Below are 19706 nucleotides of genomic sequence, written 5' to 3' on the forward strand. Positions count from 1 at the left end.
ATCGGAGCGAAGCAGAGTGGAGCGGAGCGGATTGGAGCGAAGCGGAGCGGATCGGAGCGGATCGGAGCGGATCGGCGCGAAGCGGAGTGGAGCATCGGAGCGAGCGAAGCGGAGTGGAGCGTCGGAGCGGATCGGCGCGAAGCGGAGTGGAGCGTCGGAGCGAAGCTCCGTGGAGCGGAGCGGAGCGGATCGGCGTGAAGCGGAGTGGAGTGTCGGAGCAAGCGAAGCTGATGTGAATGGAGCGTCGGAGTGGAGCGTCGGAGTGGAGTGAAGCGTCGGAGCGAAGCGGAGGGGATCGGCGTTTTGTGATTTGGGAGGAAGGCCAGAGAGATGGAGAGAGGGAGAGAGAGACAGTGAGACAGTGAGAATCAGAAAATGGGTTTAGAGAGAGAGAGAGAGACAGAGGGCGCGTATTTAAGAGGGAGTAGTTGGTGAGAAATAATAAAAAAATAGAGTGTAATATATATTTTATTGGAATAACTTGTAAAATAAATGAATTGATGTAGGTGTTTTGTAAAAGTGAATGTGTAAAATAGAAAAAGTAGGTTTTTAGTGTAAAAATAGATGTGTAAAATACACATGCTGATGTGAATGCTCTTAGCGTATTAGTTTACAAACAATTTTTTAAATTTCATCTTCTTTAGGTAAAATTATTCTTTTGCAAATATTTAAGCAGTAAAATTGTCAAGAAAGCTAATCCAAAGGCATAAAAAAAAATAATTCAAAACAAAACAAAAATAAGATGGAGAAAGATTTCTGCAAATTAAGGGGGTGTTTGGTAGAGTAATTTGAAAATTGTTATTTGTAGTTTTTTAAAAAACGTGTGAGTGAAAAAGTGTGTTGAAATGCGTAAAATGCTGATTAAAAATTAAAAAATTTTGTTTAAAAACACAAACCAAACAGGCCCTAAATTTTAGCAACTTTTTGCAAAATACACATATGTCAACACCTAATAAAATTAAGTGAGTTAACCAAAAATTTTTTAAAGCAAAAGTCTTAGACAGATGTCTATCTAAAACGTTGACATGTGTAAATTCTCCGAATAAAATTACCTACCATCACATGATCTAGTTCTTAGAGGCAGGGCAGAAAATAATGTGAATTGAGAGTGTGACTGTGTGAATGTGCGCTTGCCATCACGCGAGGCTACAGGAGCGCGTACGTAACAGTCAATAAAAAAAAGTACCGGTCGGCATGCTAAAGCTTCGTGCTGTTACAGTTGGCGCTGATAACACCGGCTAAAGTAACAGAACCTTAAATAGTATTTAATTATTTAAAGCAAATCTATCTATCTTCTATTTTCATAGTAGCGTAAACTTTTGTTTTGTCAGGTGGGATTATAGCTTGCCAATTACAGAATAAAACACAAACAGAGCAATGACACTTTTACTCTAATTTGGCAATAACTTTTAAGTGATTAGTTATTATTAATAATAATATAATTATATGAGTTTACTATTAAAATTATTTTTTTACTTATCAATAACGAGTAAGAACACAATTTCTCATACGCTGAAAGTACTTAAAAATTTTACATCAATAACAATGGGTATAATTTATCGCCTAAAAATTGATATAAAATTATTATAAAAATATTATTAACATAAACATTTTAGAAACAGAAATTTCATTTAGATAAAACAAAATAAAAAAGAAGAGGTGTCAACTATCAAGAACTTTATCTTTTATGGCAAGTATATCAAGGAAGTTCTTACGCAGAATTTTAGGTATATTCACTTCAGCAAGGGAGACCAATGCTTCCCTGCAAGTTGATCAATTCGGAGGGTCTTTTTTCATTAAAAAATTCCTCTTCTATTTAGAACCTTGTATCCAGAAGCAAATCGAATAACATAGTTGGGGACTTTTCTATTGTATAGAAAATTCATATGATGTACTAACGACCTATAAGGCTATAACAACTCGGTTGTAATACTACACAACAAATCCAATTTGTGTTATTGACTTGTATAAGTAAGCCACACGTTTGACTTTGTAATCCAAATTTACTAAGTACCCTTAATTTATAAAGAATCATAGAAAAATAAGATTGAGGAAGTATCTCAATATTTACGCTCAAAAGACAATTTTAATGTTTAAGAACCTTATCATCCAACTAACATTTACAGGGTTCAAATTTCTTTTCTCCTATTGTTGTAATTAAGTTATTTTTTCTATCTTCTTAGCTCCAAAAAAAAGTTATCGACAAAATCAATTTTAATGAAAGTGTTTTTTGATACATTTATTTTTATTGGTTTATTTTCTCTATAAAATAAATATTATATAAAGTACATCCATACATTAAAAAAAAGGTTTTAAAATACTATAAAATAATCAAATAAATAAAATGAAATATAAAACTAACCAAACAATCCCTTAGTTTATTTCTTTTAAATGTTGGATAAATAAAATTTCATTGTTCAATCTATAATGGCTTGCAAATTACCTTGTCAATAGTACACATGGAGTACATAACACTTTTTTTTTTTTTTGTGTGAATATGGAGTATATAACTTTTAGGAATTATCAACCTAATTCATCCATAATACTATAAAATATTATGTGTACAACCCACCTCAAACAATAAGCATATTTAGCTTTATTATATTTTTTGCTCGAAGAATACAAATAGAATCAATGAAGCATTACTCCAAAGAAAAGAAGGCATATACTACAATTTCAAGGGAATGAAATATTTATAAAAAAATATATATATAAATCTTATGTTCCATATTTTTGCATTTACTTTTATATTTCAATAATTACAATTTGTTATATATTTAATATTTTATTCTAAAGAAATTGCAAATATTCCGTCCAAATCCAATTCCGAATGTATTTATTAGAAATTTTGTCCACAGGCAACAAGGGTAGTTAATATGTAAAATTCAATCTGTTTAGATCCAATCACGCAATATGGCATGAAAAGAAGTGTTTGCCTAAGAGATCCGCCAAACCAAGTTCAAAAGAAAACCATGTTACATAGTCTCTTTTTTCTAATTTGTTTTTTTAGAATCATGTTACATAGTCAATTTGAAATGGGAAAAATGCAAATAAATATTGATCATTTAATTTATTACTAAAAAAAGGGGCTGTATAAATTAAATAACTGCAATTTTATGTGGATTTCAGTAGATCAACTGGTAAAACTTCTTATGGTTGTATAAGAGATTTAAATTTCAATTTTTGCCTACACCAAAAACTTATTATATTTGGTCTATGATAAAGAGTTATTACTAACAATGCGGACGTTATAAGTTAAACCTCTCATTTTAAAAATAAAAAAATGGCAATTTTTTAGACTTCCGAAAAGTGGTGAAAAGAAAAGCTTATTACTGAGATGTGCAAGGTTTGCATGTTACTTGTCCCTCTTTCGCCACTCATGATCACACTTTCTTAATTTTTTTGCCGCTCCAAAAATAAAAATTAATGAGATAATTATGATAATTTTTAACAATTTACAACTGTTTTTTCACATATATTATATACCAAACAAACTATATTTTTGGGTTGTGTGTGTCTTTTGGTGGAGGAATGCTTGTCACCTACTCCTTTTAAGTTCCCAATCTCCCTATACTTCTCAAAGTCTCTTAGAGAGAGAGAGAGAGAGAGAGTCTTCTGAGTCTAAAGCTTTGATCTTTTTTTTTGCTTGGTAAGGTTTGGCTCTGCTCTTTTGCAATGGAGAGGCACAAATGCAAGCTTTGCTCTAGGACGTTTGCTAATGGCAGAGCTTTGGGTGGTCACATGAAGGCTCACTTGGCAACTCTGCCTCTTCCTCCAAAGCCACAGCAGCTCGTTACTGCTGAGCCTACTACTGAGTCAGCCTCATCTTCACCTTCATCTTCTTCTGGTGAAGAACAAGAAGAGCAACAAAGGCAGAGAGAAGCTGAGGAGAAGGCTTTAGTTTATGGGTTGAGAGAGAATCCCAAGAAAAGTTTCAGACTTGCAGATCCTGAGTTCTCTTTTGCAGTTGATGCTGGGTCTGTGGTACAGGACAGAGAGAGCGAGACCGAGTCAAAGAACCCAACTCGGAGACGATCCAAGCGAAATCGGAAACCGTTTATAACAGAGGGTCATCTGAGTCAGAGTCAGAGTCAGAGCTTTGAATTGAAGAAATCCAAGTTGACAAATCCAAGTTTGGTTGAGTCTCCAACCGAGCCAGAACCGGTGAGTTCTGTGTCTGATACTTCTCCTGAAGAAGATGTTGCTATGTGCCTCATGATGCTTTCAAGGGATATATGGATGAAAAATGATGAGGAAGAACATCAACAACAAGGTAAAGAAGTACAAAGATCGGTTAAGACTAAGGTCAAGGAACCAGAGGAAGTTGAGGAAATCAAAATTAAGAAGGTTCGAGGGAAGCATCGGTGTGAGAAATGTAGTAAAACTTTTCGATCTTTTCAAGCTTTGGGTAGTCACAAAACCATTTGTTATAGAGATGAACAAGGTAATGATGCTAATGGTAGAATCTTTGAGTGCCCATATTGTGACAAAGTGTTTGGGTCTGGTCAAGCACTTGGTGGCCACAAGAGATCTCATCTTTTGGGTTCTTCAACCACTACTGCTCATGTTGCTGTAAGTACTACCTTGAAAGTTGAGACCAATGTGCTAGATCTCAACTTGCCTGCTCCAGTTGAAGAAGATGATTTTAGTGTGGTCTCTGACGCATAATTCTTTAATGTGTTCAAAAGATCCAGGCTTTATTGCTGCTGTTTGTTCAATTCAGTAAACTGGGTTTCATGTAGGCTGTAGTTACAACATTTCTTCACCATTTTTAGTTCATCAAATGCGTTTCAAGTTTATGGTGATTCGTTCATGGCTGACTATTATTTATACTATCCATCAAACATGTAGTGGTGACAATTCAGTTGGCTAAATTCTTCTTAGCTTCGTTTTTACAAAATTCTAGTTCCTTTCAAGTATTGTAGATCTTTGTTATAGCGAATTGAAGCATTGTAGATTTGTTATTACAAATTCTTAGTATTTTTGTTATAGTTTATTCAAGTATCTGAGTTTTGTTTCCACAAATTCTAGTGTGGTGTTATAGTAAATTCAAGTACTGTTATGCACTGTGACAACCAATTAGGTGTGGCAACCATTTACAGAGAAACCCACTTCATGTGTACCCCATTTCACTGATAAAAGTTTTGTTGGGGCTTGCTTGCGGACCAAGAGAAGTTGGTCTTTGAAAGTACCAAAGTATGCTTCAATTCTGTTAACATGCCCACCGCCTGTTCTCAATGTTTAGTAAACTGCCCTTTCCTTTTAAAATTTGTATATATATTTTTTCTTTTGTTGCTTCTCATCATTTGGCTTTTTTTATTATCTCTTTTGTTCTATATGTATATTAGTTTGTTGTTTTAGCGTGAAGCATAGGATCAATGATTTTGAGGATGAACAAGGAACTAAAAAAACAAGGAAATGACTAAAATAGCCTCAAAGAAGCATAATTTGTTTTTTCTTTTGAGTTGGGATTTGGATATGTGACTGGGAGAAGATCCAAATCCCTTCATTTTCTGAATAAAAGATTGTGGAATTTAATTTTTGCCTTGAAATGAACGAAGTATCCGGCAAAAGGAGGTGCCATGCTATTCTTATTGAAGAATCAGTCAGATTTATAATTAAATTCCTAATATGAATGACATAAATGCCTTTTCATGCCTGTCATATTATATCAGTCACCAAAAAGTGAAGATGGCGCTTTTATTTTACACGCATGAGATTTCTTGCTTCATAAAATTTGTGCTTAAATTATGCTACTAGTGATTAGGGCACTCCTGCTTGCCATTGCTACATGACTAATCATTTTCTTTTTCTTTCTCTTTTTATATAATTTTAATAAAAATAGAAAATTATACTTAGTAGTAAAAAAAAGCCTTGTAGAGTTATATTCCTGTGCGTCCTCATCTTCAAATTCAATACAATGAATGTTGTTGTTGTGATCCTTTGATTCCCTGCTTTGCCTGCACTGCAGTGTATAGTGTAGGAGTGGATTGCCTTTGTCTATATTTGATTTGACCAAAATACCAAAAGATAATAACTATGCTACGAAAATGTCGTCACTTTCCATTCTTTCTTTGCGCATAATGCATATCTTTATCTTCGTTTTTTAATGCCATATTTAGGCTTCATAGTAATTTCTTAAATAAGCTATCCCATGCCGTGTTTTAAAAGGAAACAAATAGTAATTCATTTTCTAGAGTAAAAAGATCCACTCTAGGGCCCGGTTGGTATGGTAGTATCGTTTGATTGAATTTATTTGGTTATTTACAATTTTTCAAAACTTTAATTTTATAGGTACAAGTATTTATTAATTTATTTTTATTAGTGCTCATTATGACATAAATACAGTTGTACATAATTAAAAAAAAAGGTTAAAATTTTAGAAAGTTATGCCTAAACTAAATAAGTTATATAAACAATTATAATTTTAAGTTTTTAACCCACCACTAATCCAAACAAAAAATATTCCATCATTTTTATTTTGAAAAATTTTTAGGTACTTTTGGAGTGTAGTAAAATGGAATACAACTCTACTTTACCACATTTTGTATTTCACTTGATATTCATTCAATCATAATTTGTCATGTGTTTATTTTTATTTTTTATCTATTTTAAACTTTGGCTATTTAATAAGGAAAATTAAACAAATATATGACGAGTTGTAATTGGTGGAGCACAAAAAATGAAACAAAGGATTTGTATTCAGTGAGATGGTGCTCTTTCGTCTCACATTCATGGTGGTGTATGGTGGACCCTATCATGAATTTAATGAGTGGATCTTCCTCTGGTGGACAAGTGATATAGTCCACTATTCCACTAAAAAACTTTCACTTGTTTAAAATTGCTAAGTCAGTAATTAATTTCTGTTTAAAAAAATTTTCTAACTAACAATTTTAAACAAGTGAAAGTTTTTTAGTGAAATGGTGGATCACATCACTTGTCCACCATATGGATCTTATAATTTCTCCTTACCATGAATGTAAGAAAGAGCATCTTTCTTCATATCCTGAGAGTACTTAAAAATTAATCTTTTCTCTCATGTCTAGCAAATCAATAAACAATTTCTCATCAAAAAAAAAAATCGATAAACAATTTTTTAAGATGTACATGTTTTCTAATAACAGAAAATTTAGAGTGATTTTATTGTTTCTAATATTTGTATAATTGAATAAAAAATATATACGATCCTATAGCTCCTTAGTTTAGAATCTCAGTTTCCTCGACCAAAGCCATCATAGTGGCATGAATTAGTTGACTTCTCCACCATCAGAAGGCCCAATCCTTAGTGGTTACACTGTCCTAATCATGAACTGTATCAACCAACTACATTACAGCGAACTCTGATTATTTACGGAGTGCAAAAAAAAACACATTTACGAATTTGATGCATCACAAAGGCTAACAAGTGGGGTAATGCTGTTGTTCTTGCCCATGATTAGATCTGGATTTTTCCACACTTTGAATTGCAAAGCCATTTTATTTTGAGTAGCACCAACTGTAGGTTTACTGTGTACATATAAACCATCCTCTTAATGAAGGCCGAATAGGGAAATTCACCAATGGATTTGGTCAGCGTGACTTGTGCCACGCTTTATGAAAACTGGGAGCATCGAACTGAACAGGGGGATGAAGTGGCAGACCTTTTTGGTCAACTTATTTATATCTCTTTTTCTCGGAGGGATGCCTAAGTGGGGCCAGCCGTTTTATATACTCCAGTTTTTTCAATAACTTTTTTTTTTTCCCTTTATTGCATCGGTAAATTAATTACTCTCTTAATTTTGCTGTTAAATGTTTTTAAGAAAATATTTTCAATATTTTATGGTTTTTATTTTGTTGCAAAATTTTGGCCAAATTTTGCAAACTTTTTTTGTTGAGCGTAAAATATAAACACAAATTGTAAAACGTTTTTACAAAACATGAGAAATTCCCATTTTTTTTCTCGCATAAGCTTAATTATCACATTTTTCTATCAAACGACAAGTGGTGGTTGTTAAGTTTGCGGTGGAAGCCAAAAAGAGCCGTGGTCATTGGTTGGATTTGTTATTGCTGTCACTACTATGATCTCACCAATCTCTGGAGTTGAAAGATCTCTCTTTCTCTCTCCATGATTCTTTAGGTAGTCAATGCCACAGATTTGGTGGAATTTGTGCCAATCTGGTGGTTTGTGCTTGCATCTGCTGGATCGTTAAATTTAGGAAATTTTTTCATTTTACGATAGAACAAACACCGAAAATGAAAATAATTTTTTACAGCATTCTTAAGAACACCACCAGATATCAAAAATGAATTTCAAAGAAAAACTTTGATTTAAAATGTTTTCAAATGTTTTACAATGGAACAAACAGAGCCTAGAATTCTTTTACTTTGAATTCTTACCGATTCCAAAAAAAAAAATAAATAAATAAATAGCTTTAATTTTTCATTATTTCCTCCATCTATATCTTCTAAAAGAGTGGTGGTCCCTACTTTCTACTTTTTAACATACTTAAATTTCATCAAAAGTCTTGTGACATAGAGGTCTTTTATGTTCTCTCCTCCTTTAACTGTTGCAAAAAGAAAACAAATTTCAACAAATATAAAAATTAAGACAAAATTTAGATACTAATATTTAGGTATTGTTTTTAAGTTTTCTAATTAAATTTAATAATATGATATGATCATATTGCTCAATGAATAACATAATTCAATTTTATGTTCTTTTTGATAAATTCAATAACTATAACAAGTGCACTGCGTACCCTTGGTGCGGTGGTTACTCCACAAGTATGAATGACTGTGAGGTGTAAGGGATAAGGGTTGGGGTTCAAGTCTCCAAGAGGAAGTTTTATACACATATACACTTAGATTAGGCTAGAGTAAAAATTATATCTTGTAAAAAAAAAAATTAATATAAATTATAACAAGAGAGAGGAATTTGAATCTTGGAGGTCTTTGTTGGATATATTAGGAAGTGTCAGTTAAGTTACAAGACTCTTGATGAATTTAATGTTATTAGGGAGAGGAAGATAACACCTTTTGTATTCCATTAATTAGTACAGCCATCTCATTGAATTTAATCAGAGAACTTAAGGTACAAAATCTAAAGAATTATACCTAAGTTTTGCTTAAAAGAATTATAGTTTTTTGTTTTTTTTTTTTGGCAACGAATATCAAATTAAGAAATTATTGGGTTAACATGAAATTTGGTTCGAATGGAGTTTTCCTTAAAACTTTTCTAGCCTACTACATGACAACTTAAAAAACTATAACGTGTACTTTTAGTCACATAGCTTACTTAATAGTTAATAGTCATGTGACATGTTTAAGTAAGTTAATAAATTGTGTGACTTAATACAAGTGGATAATCTTATAAATCGCCACTAATTAAGTTTAAGGAAATCTCTTTCAATATGATATTGGAAACTTTCTCCTATAATTTTATAATTAAATATAATTAATGCGTGTACGTATAAATAAATTCAAGGAGGATGTGGGATTTGAAGTCAGGTTCTTTTTATAAAGGAGATCAGACAATACTACTAAAATATAAAGCTCTTGACTAAAAATAAATAATAATGGACGTTGAACAACTGTTTAACTTGTTAAGGGGAGGGACACTGCAACAATCCCATGGTTTATGGAATTGGTTATTCAAATTTAATGGATAGAAAAGGATATATTATCGGCTTCATTGTTCGGTTACTTTAAAAAAAAAATGATATATCCACAAAATTGTCACAATAAATTTTAAATGACAGGTTGTTACGGGTTATTATTGGTGAGACAAAAAAGTAATTTTAATGATAGATTCAAATTATAACTAATAATAACTAACCATCTATGATTTGTTGTAAAAATATTTTGAACATAACACTTCTCTAAAAAAAAACAAGTTGTAAAAAGGCAAACAATTTGCTCCATTTTTTGGGCACTTTATGAATTGTCAAATGATATCAAACTATTTTGCAAAATGAGATAAATATTAAATATCAATCATGCTAAGGATTTTTTTTATTTTTATAGTTTGCTTGTTAAACATATTAAGATTTAAGAAACATTATTACAGTATATAAAAAGAATAGTGTTTCAGCCTTTGGTTAAACTATTACCATGAATCTCTCTTAAAAAAAAAAAAAAAAAAAACCTATTACCATGAATGGACTGAATCCGTATACTTCATCCTATAATCAAATAAACCTCAATTTCGTAAGCGTAAAATGTGACGGAACATGTACTGGTTGTTTAAAAGTCTATTTTCCCAGCTACTCTGCTGGACTACAAAGCTATTTTAAGTCTATTATAATGGGCAGACGAGAGGCCCAATTACAATTGCTTCAATCTCAAGCCTTTTACATTCTCCTTTAAAAATAAAAACCTTCTATACTTTCTGGTCAAAACCGAAATTTATGACGTATTCGAATATAACATGCCACAGATTTTTTATTGTCTGAATTGTAATGCTGCTTAAAGATACTGTTGGTGTGATAACGGTCAAAAACAGCCAGGGGAACAAGCAACATACGGAGAAAATGAGTCCTGTAACAGATTGAAAAAAAATTCAACGTTTCACCTAAAAAGAGAGAAAAAGAATAGTCATCTTCACATTTTGTTTGCACTTTTCTACATGATTCATGAAACACAAGTCTTGCGAAAAGAGAAGCAAAAAATTCGATCTTCGGCCCTTGGCCGCTGGATCGGTAATGCTTTTTACTAGAAAGATTGTCCCCTCTGGCTGTAATGCAATGAAGACATAGTGTTTTGCCGAATATTTCATGCTTTCTTGGTGGTCAAATTGATTGCGAGATTTTTTTCTGATTTCAAAACCAAAAAAGGAAAAAAAAAGAAGAAAAATACCACAACTGAGAGATGGGGGGATAATTTGAGCCAAAATTTCATTTCTTAAGAAAATTGAGCAATGTCAATGAGCTTCAAGGTTTTTTAATAATTCTTTTATTGACAAGGTTTTCTTCTAACATGGTTTGAAGGAATTTTCTCTAACTTAATACATAGTGATTTAGAAGACTATTAAAGTGGGAAAATTTGAAAAAGTTTAGCTTCAAACATTTTTAGAGCAAAACTTTATCTTATAAATTGTCACATAGTGGAATGGAAAAAATATCTCGAAACACATTTGAAGCAAAACTTTGTTCATCCAAAGTTTAGTTACAAATAAGTTATAACCTTACTTAATAAAATAAATATTACTATATATTTTGAAAATCTAACCGTTGAATTGCATATTGTTTATGTTTTTAATACACATGTCAAATTTTGTGTTAATCAGATATTATTTACCATATGATCTATAAACTTATATTTTATGTATAGTTTTAAACTATAAAAACTTGCAATTTAAATAATTTATTGATGACATAGTAATTGACCTTTAATTTTTTTAAAATTTTGTAAGCATAAATGATATAAGAAAAAGATGTAATTCAATGACAGATTTATTAAAATTTACCCTTGATAAAAAAATATTAATTAAAATTGTAACACAAGAAAAGTATTGAGAAATTAGTAGAAATTGTCTGAAAATGGGTCACGCTCCTTTGATTTTTTTTTTTTGGTAAACTGGAGCTTGAATAAAACAACTAGGAAAATATAAGCCTGTTACAATACATATCAGATAAGTCAAAAGCCAAAAGGCTAGCCACCACAGGCGGTGGATTCTCAAAAACAACAAAAGAAGGATCGAAATTTGCTCCAAGTCTGGCAAGCACATCCGCGCATTGATTGGCTTCACAGAACGTGTGGATGACCCTTTTGTTGGGGAAGGATTGAAGTAGGTTCCTGCAATCAGTAAGCAGAGGTTCCATTACCATATTGACAGTGTTATTATTCAAAAGCAAAACCACACTCAAGGCATCCATTTCAACCAAAAGGTTGTTCACCCCAAGCTCCTTAGCCATGGTTAGCCCGTCCCTTAGAGCCCACAGTTCAGCAACAAAACTGCTGGTGTTGCCTAGGCCTCTTGCAAAACCCCTTATCCACTCCCCCTGATGGTTCCTAATCAAACCTCCACAGCCAGCTTTCCTTGGGTTTCCCAAAGCCGAACTGTCCGTATTAAGTTTGACCCAATCTTGGGGAGGTTTCGTCCACGACACTTGAATAGGATTTTTTTGCTTGGCTGCTTTACTAGTCATGGTAGCAAAAAACTCAGCGCCGAATTTTCCACGGAATTCCAAGGCAGTTTGAGATTAGCCCAGTCTTGCAATTGGTTTCGATCCACTCCTTCAAAGGAAGATTGAAAGACTCAAGTAGCCTTTGTGGGACTTTTAAGTTAAGACAAAATTGTTGAGCAACCTTACAGCCCCTAAGTAAGTGCTCAATAGATTCATTGTTATGGAGGCAGAGGGAGCAGATAGGATTGAGGCTTAACCCCCTTGAACCCAACACTTCTCCAGTAGGAACGCTGTTATGGAAGCACAGCCAAATAAAAAATTGAATACGAAGTAAGGATTCAATTTTCCAAAGCCAATCCAGAGACAAAGAAGTCAAGTTCAAAGGATTTAAGCCCCTAGCTAGGATGTAGGCTGATTTGAGGGAGAATCGGCCATCCTTAAAGAATGCCCAAGTGAGAGAGTCCTTCGCATTAAGGTTGTAAGATAATGGGGTAGCACTGATGGTGTTGTAAATTTGATCAGGCAGAACAAAAGAGATTTTCCCGGGGTTCCACTCCCCATTTGGTTCAAAGCTTTGCTTGACAGTAAGTTGTTCTTCATCTCTATTTAATGGTCCTTGAATGAGACTTCTAACACTTCCTGAAGGCAGCCAAAAATCATTCCAGAAATTGATAGAAGCTCCATTCTTAACATTCCATTTCAATCCTTGAACATACACTAGGCCTCCTTTCTTGAATGCAGCCCAAATTCTTGAACAAGGGAGGTTCCTACCTTCCTCGGTCAATCTATGAGGGGAGAGATATTTTGCAGTAATCATTTTTGCCCAAGGGGTGTTTGGCTCATTTGCCAGCCTCCAACACAGCTTGGCTAGCACGGCAAGGTTCCTATGTTTAGCTTGAAAGAGACCAAGACCTCCTAACTCCTTTGGCAATGTAACTGTCTGCCAATTGACCAAGTGTAATTTCCTTTTCTCCTTGGTCGATCCCCACAGGAAATCTCTCATGGCCTTGTCAATTGCGCTGGAAACTTTGATGGGAATAGCATGACATTGCATGTAGTAGTCTGCTATGGGAGCAATTGCTGTTTGAACAAGAACCATCCTACCTGCACGAGAGAGAAGTTTAGTTTTCCAACCAGTAAGTTTGCTTTGTATCCTTTCCAACACAAAATTAAAGGAGTTCCCATTTCTGCCCTGATGAAGAATAGGAAAACCCAAATAGCGACCCAGGTTGTTTGTTGCCTCAATTCCCATTTTTCTGCATAATTGTCTCTTCCTTCTTCTGGGAATGTTACTGGAAAAGAAAATGCAAGACTTACCCCGGTTCACCTTTTGACCAGCAAGATCACAGAAATTGTTGAGCACATCCAAAATGGCATTACAGTTCTTAGAGTTAGCTTTTGCAAATAGCATGAGGCATTGTCAGGAATGAAAGTTCTTTCCTTGACAATATGAGCAGTGGTTGGAAAAAAACTAGGGCCTCCCCCAAATATGTCTCCATATTTTCAATAAATAGTGCAATACATGATCCATAATTAGTTGATAAATATTAATAAATAAAAAAGTGAAATAAAAAATTCCTTGGAAAAATATAACTTAATTTAATGAGAATTCAATTTGGGTTGGTTTGCTTTAATCTAATACAATGATGGGTTCTATTTTGTTTGTAACTCTGAAAAGTTAAATACCAAAGGAAAAAAAATTTCCCTACAATGTTGATGTGGAAAAAAAACAGATGTATGCATATTGCATGACAACATACAAAAATAATTTAAAGAAAAATAAAAGTCAAAGCCTTCTATTTTACTATTATTATATATAGATATATTGATATTGATTTTATATAGAATAGGTAAACATATGGTTCTTAAATTTTTAAAATAGAGTTTTCTTAAAAATTTGAAAGAACTCTAATCTCTATCAACTGTTAAATTGTCATACTCATCTCCTAGTAACCAAAGGTTGAAACTTGATGGTAGATTTGGTGCACATTTGCTTCCACTGCTATGGAGGTTTTACCTTTCAGGACCTCCATGACATTATCATCCAACCTCTACTTCATTTCCTAGAGCATTAATCGACCTTGCTCGTTGCTTTCTTATTCTTCCTTAGTTTTGGCCCTTCATAATTCTTCTTGTGCCTTCGGTTTGGTCTCCCATCTCACTCCCTACCTCTTCAATTGTACGGACGGCCAACCACTATTGGAGAGCCTGAATCTCTTACTAGGATCAACCTCTTGGAAAAACTGATGCTCTTACTCATATGCCAATCTTTTTCTGAAGTGCTACATAGTAATTCTAGTACCACAAATTAAGTTACAATTACTGTCACAACTATCCTATGTGATAGACTGTGATTAGCTATCTGTCACTTTTACATGAACTTATCATTTTTCTTTACTACTCACAATCTGTTATATGGATAATTGTGGCAAAAATTATGACTTAGTTTGTGGTGTTATAATTTTTGGCTACATCACGGAATTGTTGATCAAAGGCCACATCATGATGAGGCCAAGGTGCCAATCATTAATATGCCATGCTGCTTCGCATGCATGGCTTGCAAAGCAAATGAACTCAGGGCCACCTCTGAGAGTGAAACATTGTTGGACGGTAGTTAAGAGTCGGCAGCTCTCCTAGGGACCCTAGATTAGTTATCCATCAATTTCTCTAGTTTAAGAATTGTTCCAAAGTCACTCTTACCTTCACTTTCTTATTAGAAAACAAATTATTTTTGTGAATTTGGTTTACAAAGAGAGTGATCAATATGTAATTAACTTAAATGTCCTTGTTTTTTTTTTTTTATTTTATTATATATAAAAAAAAAAAAAAAAAAAAAAAAAAAAAAAAAAAACTTTGGCAGTAAGCAAACATAAAGGAAACATTAAGAGTCGGCAGCTCTCCTAGGGACCCTAGATTAGTTATCCATCAGTTTCTCTAGTTTAAGAAATGTTCCAAAGTCACTCTTACCTTCACTTTCTTATTAGAAAACAAATTATTTTTGTGAATTTGGTTTACAAAGAGAGTGATCAACATGTAGAATCTATTTAAATATCGCTTATTTTACTGAAAACTGAAAACAATAAAAAATTTACTGTTCACTCTTCTTTACTGTTCATATGCCTTGGTGCACTGTTCATGTCCCATGAACAATGCACCAAGCGTTGATCTTTAAAAATAAAAATAAAAAAAGAAAGAAAGAAAGGAAACGCAGATGCAAAATGCGCTGCATTTCAACTATCCAAACCACACTGTAATTAACTTAAATGTCCTTGCTTTTTTTTTTTTCCTTTATTTATTTATTTATTTTTTGAGAATGACCTTAAACCGTTGCTAATACAAGAGCAAATATCATGAAAAAAGGTACCATATGATATCGAATAATTAACTTTGACAGTAAGCAAACATAAAGGAAACATTAAATCGTTTCAACTACTCTGTAATGAATAATTAACAAAGTGCATGGTAGGCATCCACTGAACAATGATGAATTAAAAAGTTCGTGACACATAACCTTGCCAAAGCCCAACAATTTTGGGTCGCCAAACAACTTAAATGCTACATAACATGATTAGGCTCATATTCGAAGTTTACAGAGGCTCAATTAGGCCCAAACTGAAAACAAACCGCAAAACCAAACCCCAAGTTTCAAAAGGCCAGGAAGACAGAGACCATTGTATCCTTTTAAAAGGCCAAGAAGACATAACATGATCTAATAAGCAATTAATGCATTTTGTTGAGGATACAGAATCACAGATACACATCATAGGCATGGCCTTCAAATCATGGCATTACCTGCAAAGCCCACGGTAGTGCCTGGCATAGGTGAGGTCAAAGTGCAAGTCAGTGGGGAATGGGGATGATGAAGTGCCAACAATACCAAGCATCTTTGCTGTTTCATATTAACAACTCATGTACTTTTATCTGTAGCTTTGTCTTCTAATAAAAAGATACGCACAAATTCCACTACTACTATCTTAGTGTTAAGTTGTTATTAATAAGTTAAAAAATGATATAAGTGGTAGATTCAAATGAAAAATAATAAAAATTTGTCAATTCAACTGTTGTGAAAAATGTTATATATGTAGTTTACTCATATGTATTTTCATTACTAAGTAACCTCTATATCTATGTATTTGTAATAAATTGTTAAAAACCATCAAATGTTGTGACTAAATAATCAATTAACCTTGTCTATAAATTGTTTTATCCTCTAACCACATACGGAAAAAAAATGCACTAAACTAAATTCTAAAATTTAGGCATCAAATAATAGTTTTGTCATAAACAAGAACGTTGGATACATATCTAGGTGTGGGTTTGTCAAGGCAACAGGTACATAATGATTTGTCCGCAACCTAGAATACAAGGTTGGGGCAAGCTAAGATTGCTCATTGATGGATCATAGAAGTAGTCAAGGCAAGGTTAGATTTATAAAGGCATTATTGGGCCAGCTGGTCCAGACTTGTTATAGAAGAGGCACTTCGGTATACGTGTGTGTATATATTATAGAAATGTGAGACGGTAACTAGTGAAAATGGATGCAATAATGCTAGGACCACAAGTAGATCAACGACTTTGCCTTATTTTTTTATTTGTGTGGCAAGTTTTTTTTTTTTTTTTTTTTTTTCAGAGATAATTATAATACGCTATTAACTCTACAACTCGAACTCTTTTTTTCTAAACTCTCAAACACTTTGTAAATGAGAATATGCTAATTCATTTACAAGGTTCTTGGCTCATGTGATGAGTTGTAAGTGATGGAGTTGAAGACCCACATTTACTCCATCACTCACAACTCACCACTGTGAGTAGCAGGACAGAAGTTGTGAATTTAACTTTGGTTCTAGCATTTTTTTTTAAACTAAAAAGCCCCAAGGAAGACAGCTAAATATTTTCCACCGACTCACGGATGGTATAATAACGTTAACTTTAATGGGGCTCTGAGTTATTAAAAGAAATGGGTGCTAAGAGTAAATATGTTTGAAAATGCTATATTCTAGTTTTTTTTTTTTTTTTTTTTTTTTTTTTTTTTTTTTTTTTTTTTTTATCTCTCTCTCTCTCTCTCTCTCTCTCTCTCTCTCTCTCTCTCTCTCTCTCTCTCTCTCTCTCTCTCTCTCTCTCTCTCTCTCTCTCTCTCTCTCTCTCTCTCTCTCTCTGGTGTGAAGCAAAGTGATGCTGGTGGAGTGTTCTTGATGAAAGGAGAAAAAGAAAATAAAAGAGAGGCTGGACAAGTGTGCGGTGGAGAAAAACAAGAAAAAAGAAAAAAAGAAAAAAAAAGAAATGAAAGGAATGGTAGAAAAATAATATAAAAAATAAAAAATCCTAATTAAGAAATTTTACTACAATATTTTCACAGTAAATTTTAAGTAACAAATTGTTATTAGTTAATATTGGTAAGAAAAAAAAAATTCAACGGTGAGTTTAAATTAGAATTAGTAACAAATTTTCACATAAATTTTATTGTGAAAATATTGCGAAAAATGTTGTAAATATAACACTTTTCATTAAAAAATATAATTGTTGGGAATAAATATAGGAAGAATAAATGATGATAAAGAATGAATGAAGAAATAATATTTAAATGAGATAGAGAATCTGTTGGAAGTGTATTTAAAAAAATGGATAGACAAAAGCTAAATGTCACTGTTCATTAGCCAAATAGTATAAATATTTGGCTAATCTGCTGGAGATGCTCTAACTATTCCTCATAATAAATATGCAACCAAATAATACCAAATGTGCATAATAATAAAAACAGTTATAGTCTCTCTCTCTCTCTCTCTCTCTCTCTCTTTGTTTAATCTCATTTTAAGAATTGAAATAAAATTTGGCTGTTTTGACTTGGGGGGAAAAAGAAAACAATGTCATACACTTGAATTTATGATGTATACCTTATAATAATAATTATTCTTTGTTTAAATTAAAATACCAATTAATAATTTTTAATGAAAACGAGATTTGAACTCACTCACTCGCTCACTCAAATTCTATTTCAACAACAAAGACTTCACCAAACTGAAACCCACCACAACAACAGAATGTTAAATTTGATTTACGTGTACAAGGACCTGATAGAGAGATTAGTTGATGTTCCAATTAAGACAAATACATGATACAACACAACAACGAATACCAACCACCTTCCCAAAATAAAAACTTTTCTTTATTAAAACAACGAAGGAAGAGATGTATACGTAATAATAAAAACACCACAAATGCTAGATTTCTATTTTGATTTCTCATCATCAAATACACGCCGCCCATTACGGTAAACAGGTGCACTGCTGAGCGCTTTTTTTTTTTTTTTTTTTAACTAAAAAGCCCCAAGGAAGACAGCTAAATGTTTTCCACCGACTCACGGATAGAATAATAACGTTAACTTTAATGGGGCTCTGAGTTATTAAAAGAAATGGGTGCTAAGAGTAAATATGTTTGAAAATGCTATATTCTAGTTTTTTTTTTTTTAATATTTTTAAATGGATAACATTGCAACAAAAGAAAGAGTTTTTTTTTTTTCGAGAGAGAGAGAACAAAAGAAAGAGGCTACAATGTATGTATCCAACTCAATCATACGTATAAAGAAACAAATTTAGAGCATATTTAGTATGAGGCGATGGTTCTTATAATGATATGCTTATTTATATGAAATAACTATTTGATCATTTTATTGGATTTTCATTATATGGAATAATTATTCATTAAGGACATCTACTCCTTAAATTGAAGAATACTTATTCATTTCTAAAAAAAGATGTAATAGCTCTTTTTTAATACACATAATAACTTTAGAAAGTAGGATATATTTGGTACATTAAGCATAGATTATGTTAGGAATAATAATCTTTTTTTTTGGTAAAGAGTTAAGAATAATAATCTTTATTACTAGGAATAGAAAATGATGCATTTGGAAAGTTTGCATTTTTTTTGAAAATGTATTAATTTTAAAAATTGTTACATGCATTAAAGAATAACATTCATTTACAATTAATTTCTTAAAAAGAAAAGAAAAGAAAGAAATAACTACTCCTCATAATAAATATGCAACCAAATAATACCAAATGTGCATAATAATAAAAACAGTTATAGTCTCTCTCTCTCTCTCTGTTTAATCTCGTTTTAAGAATTGAAATAAAATTTGGCTGTTTTGACTGGGGGGAAAAGGAAAACAATGTCATACACTTGAATTTATGATGTATACCTTATAATAATAATTATTCTTTGTTTAAATTAAAATACCAATTAATAATTTTTAATGAAAACGAGATTTGAACTCACTCACTCAAATTCTATTTCAACAACAAAGACTTCACCAAACTGAAACCCACCACAACAACAGAATGTTAAATTTGATTTACGTGTACAAGGACCTGATAGAGAGATTAGTTGATGTTCCAATTAAGACAAATACATGATACAACACAACAACGAATACCAACCACCTTCCCAAAATAAAAACTTTTCTTTATTAAAACAACGAAGGAAGAGATGTATACGTAATAATAAAAACACCACAAATGCTAGATTTCTATTTTGATTTCTCATCATCAAATACACGCCGCCCATTACGGTAAACAGGTGCACTGCTGCCCATGCTACATTAAA

General features: G+C 32.6%; 1 protein-coding gene across 1 annotated transcript; it reads left to right on the forward strand.

Annotated features, from left to right (window-relative positions):
* Nucleotides 1-3510: 3510 nt before the first annotated feature.
* Nucleotides 3511-4991, forward strand: LOC112028002 (zinc finger protein ZAT1). Its single transcript, XM_024060638.2, has one exon. The coding sequence runs from the start codon at nucleotides 3676-3678 to the stop codon at nucleotides 4666-4668; it is 993 nt and encodes a 330-aa protein (XP_023916406.1). The 5' UTR covers nucleotides 3511-3675; the 3' UTR covers nucleotides 4669-4991.
* The last annotated feature ends 14715 nt before the right edge of the window (nucleotides 4992-19706 follow it).

The sequence above is a fragment of the Quercus suber genome, unplaced genomic scaffold (genome assembly GCF_002906115.3).
Source record: "Quercus suber isolate HL8 unplaced genomic scaffold, Cork oak 2.0 scaffold_142, whole genome shotgun sequence".
NCBI classification, from domain to species: domain Eukaryota; kingdom Viridiplantae; phylum Streptophyta; class Magnoliopsida; order Fagales; family Fagaceae; genus Quercus; species Quercus suber.

Coding starts and splice junctions, on each gene's coding strand:
- LOC112028002 (XM_024060638.2), top strand. CDS start 3,676: ATGGAGAGGCACAAATGCAAGCTTTGCTCTAGGACGTTTGCTAATGGC.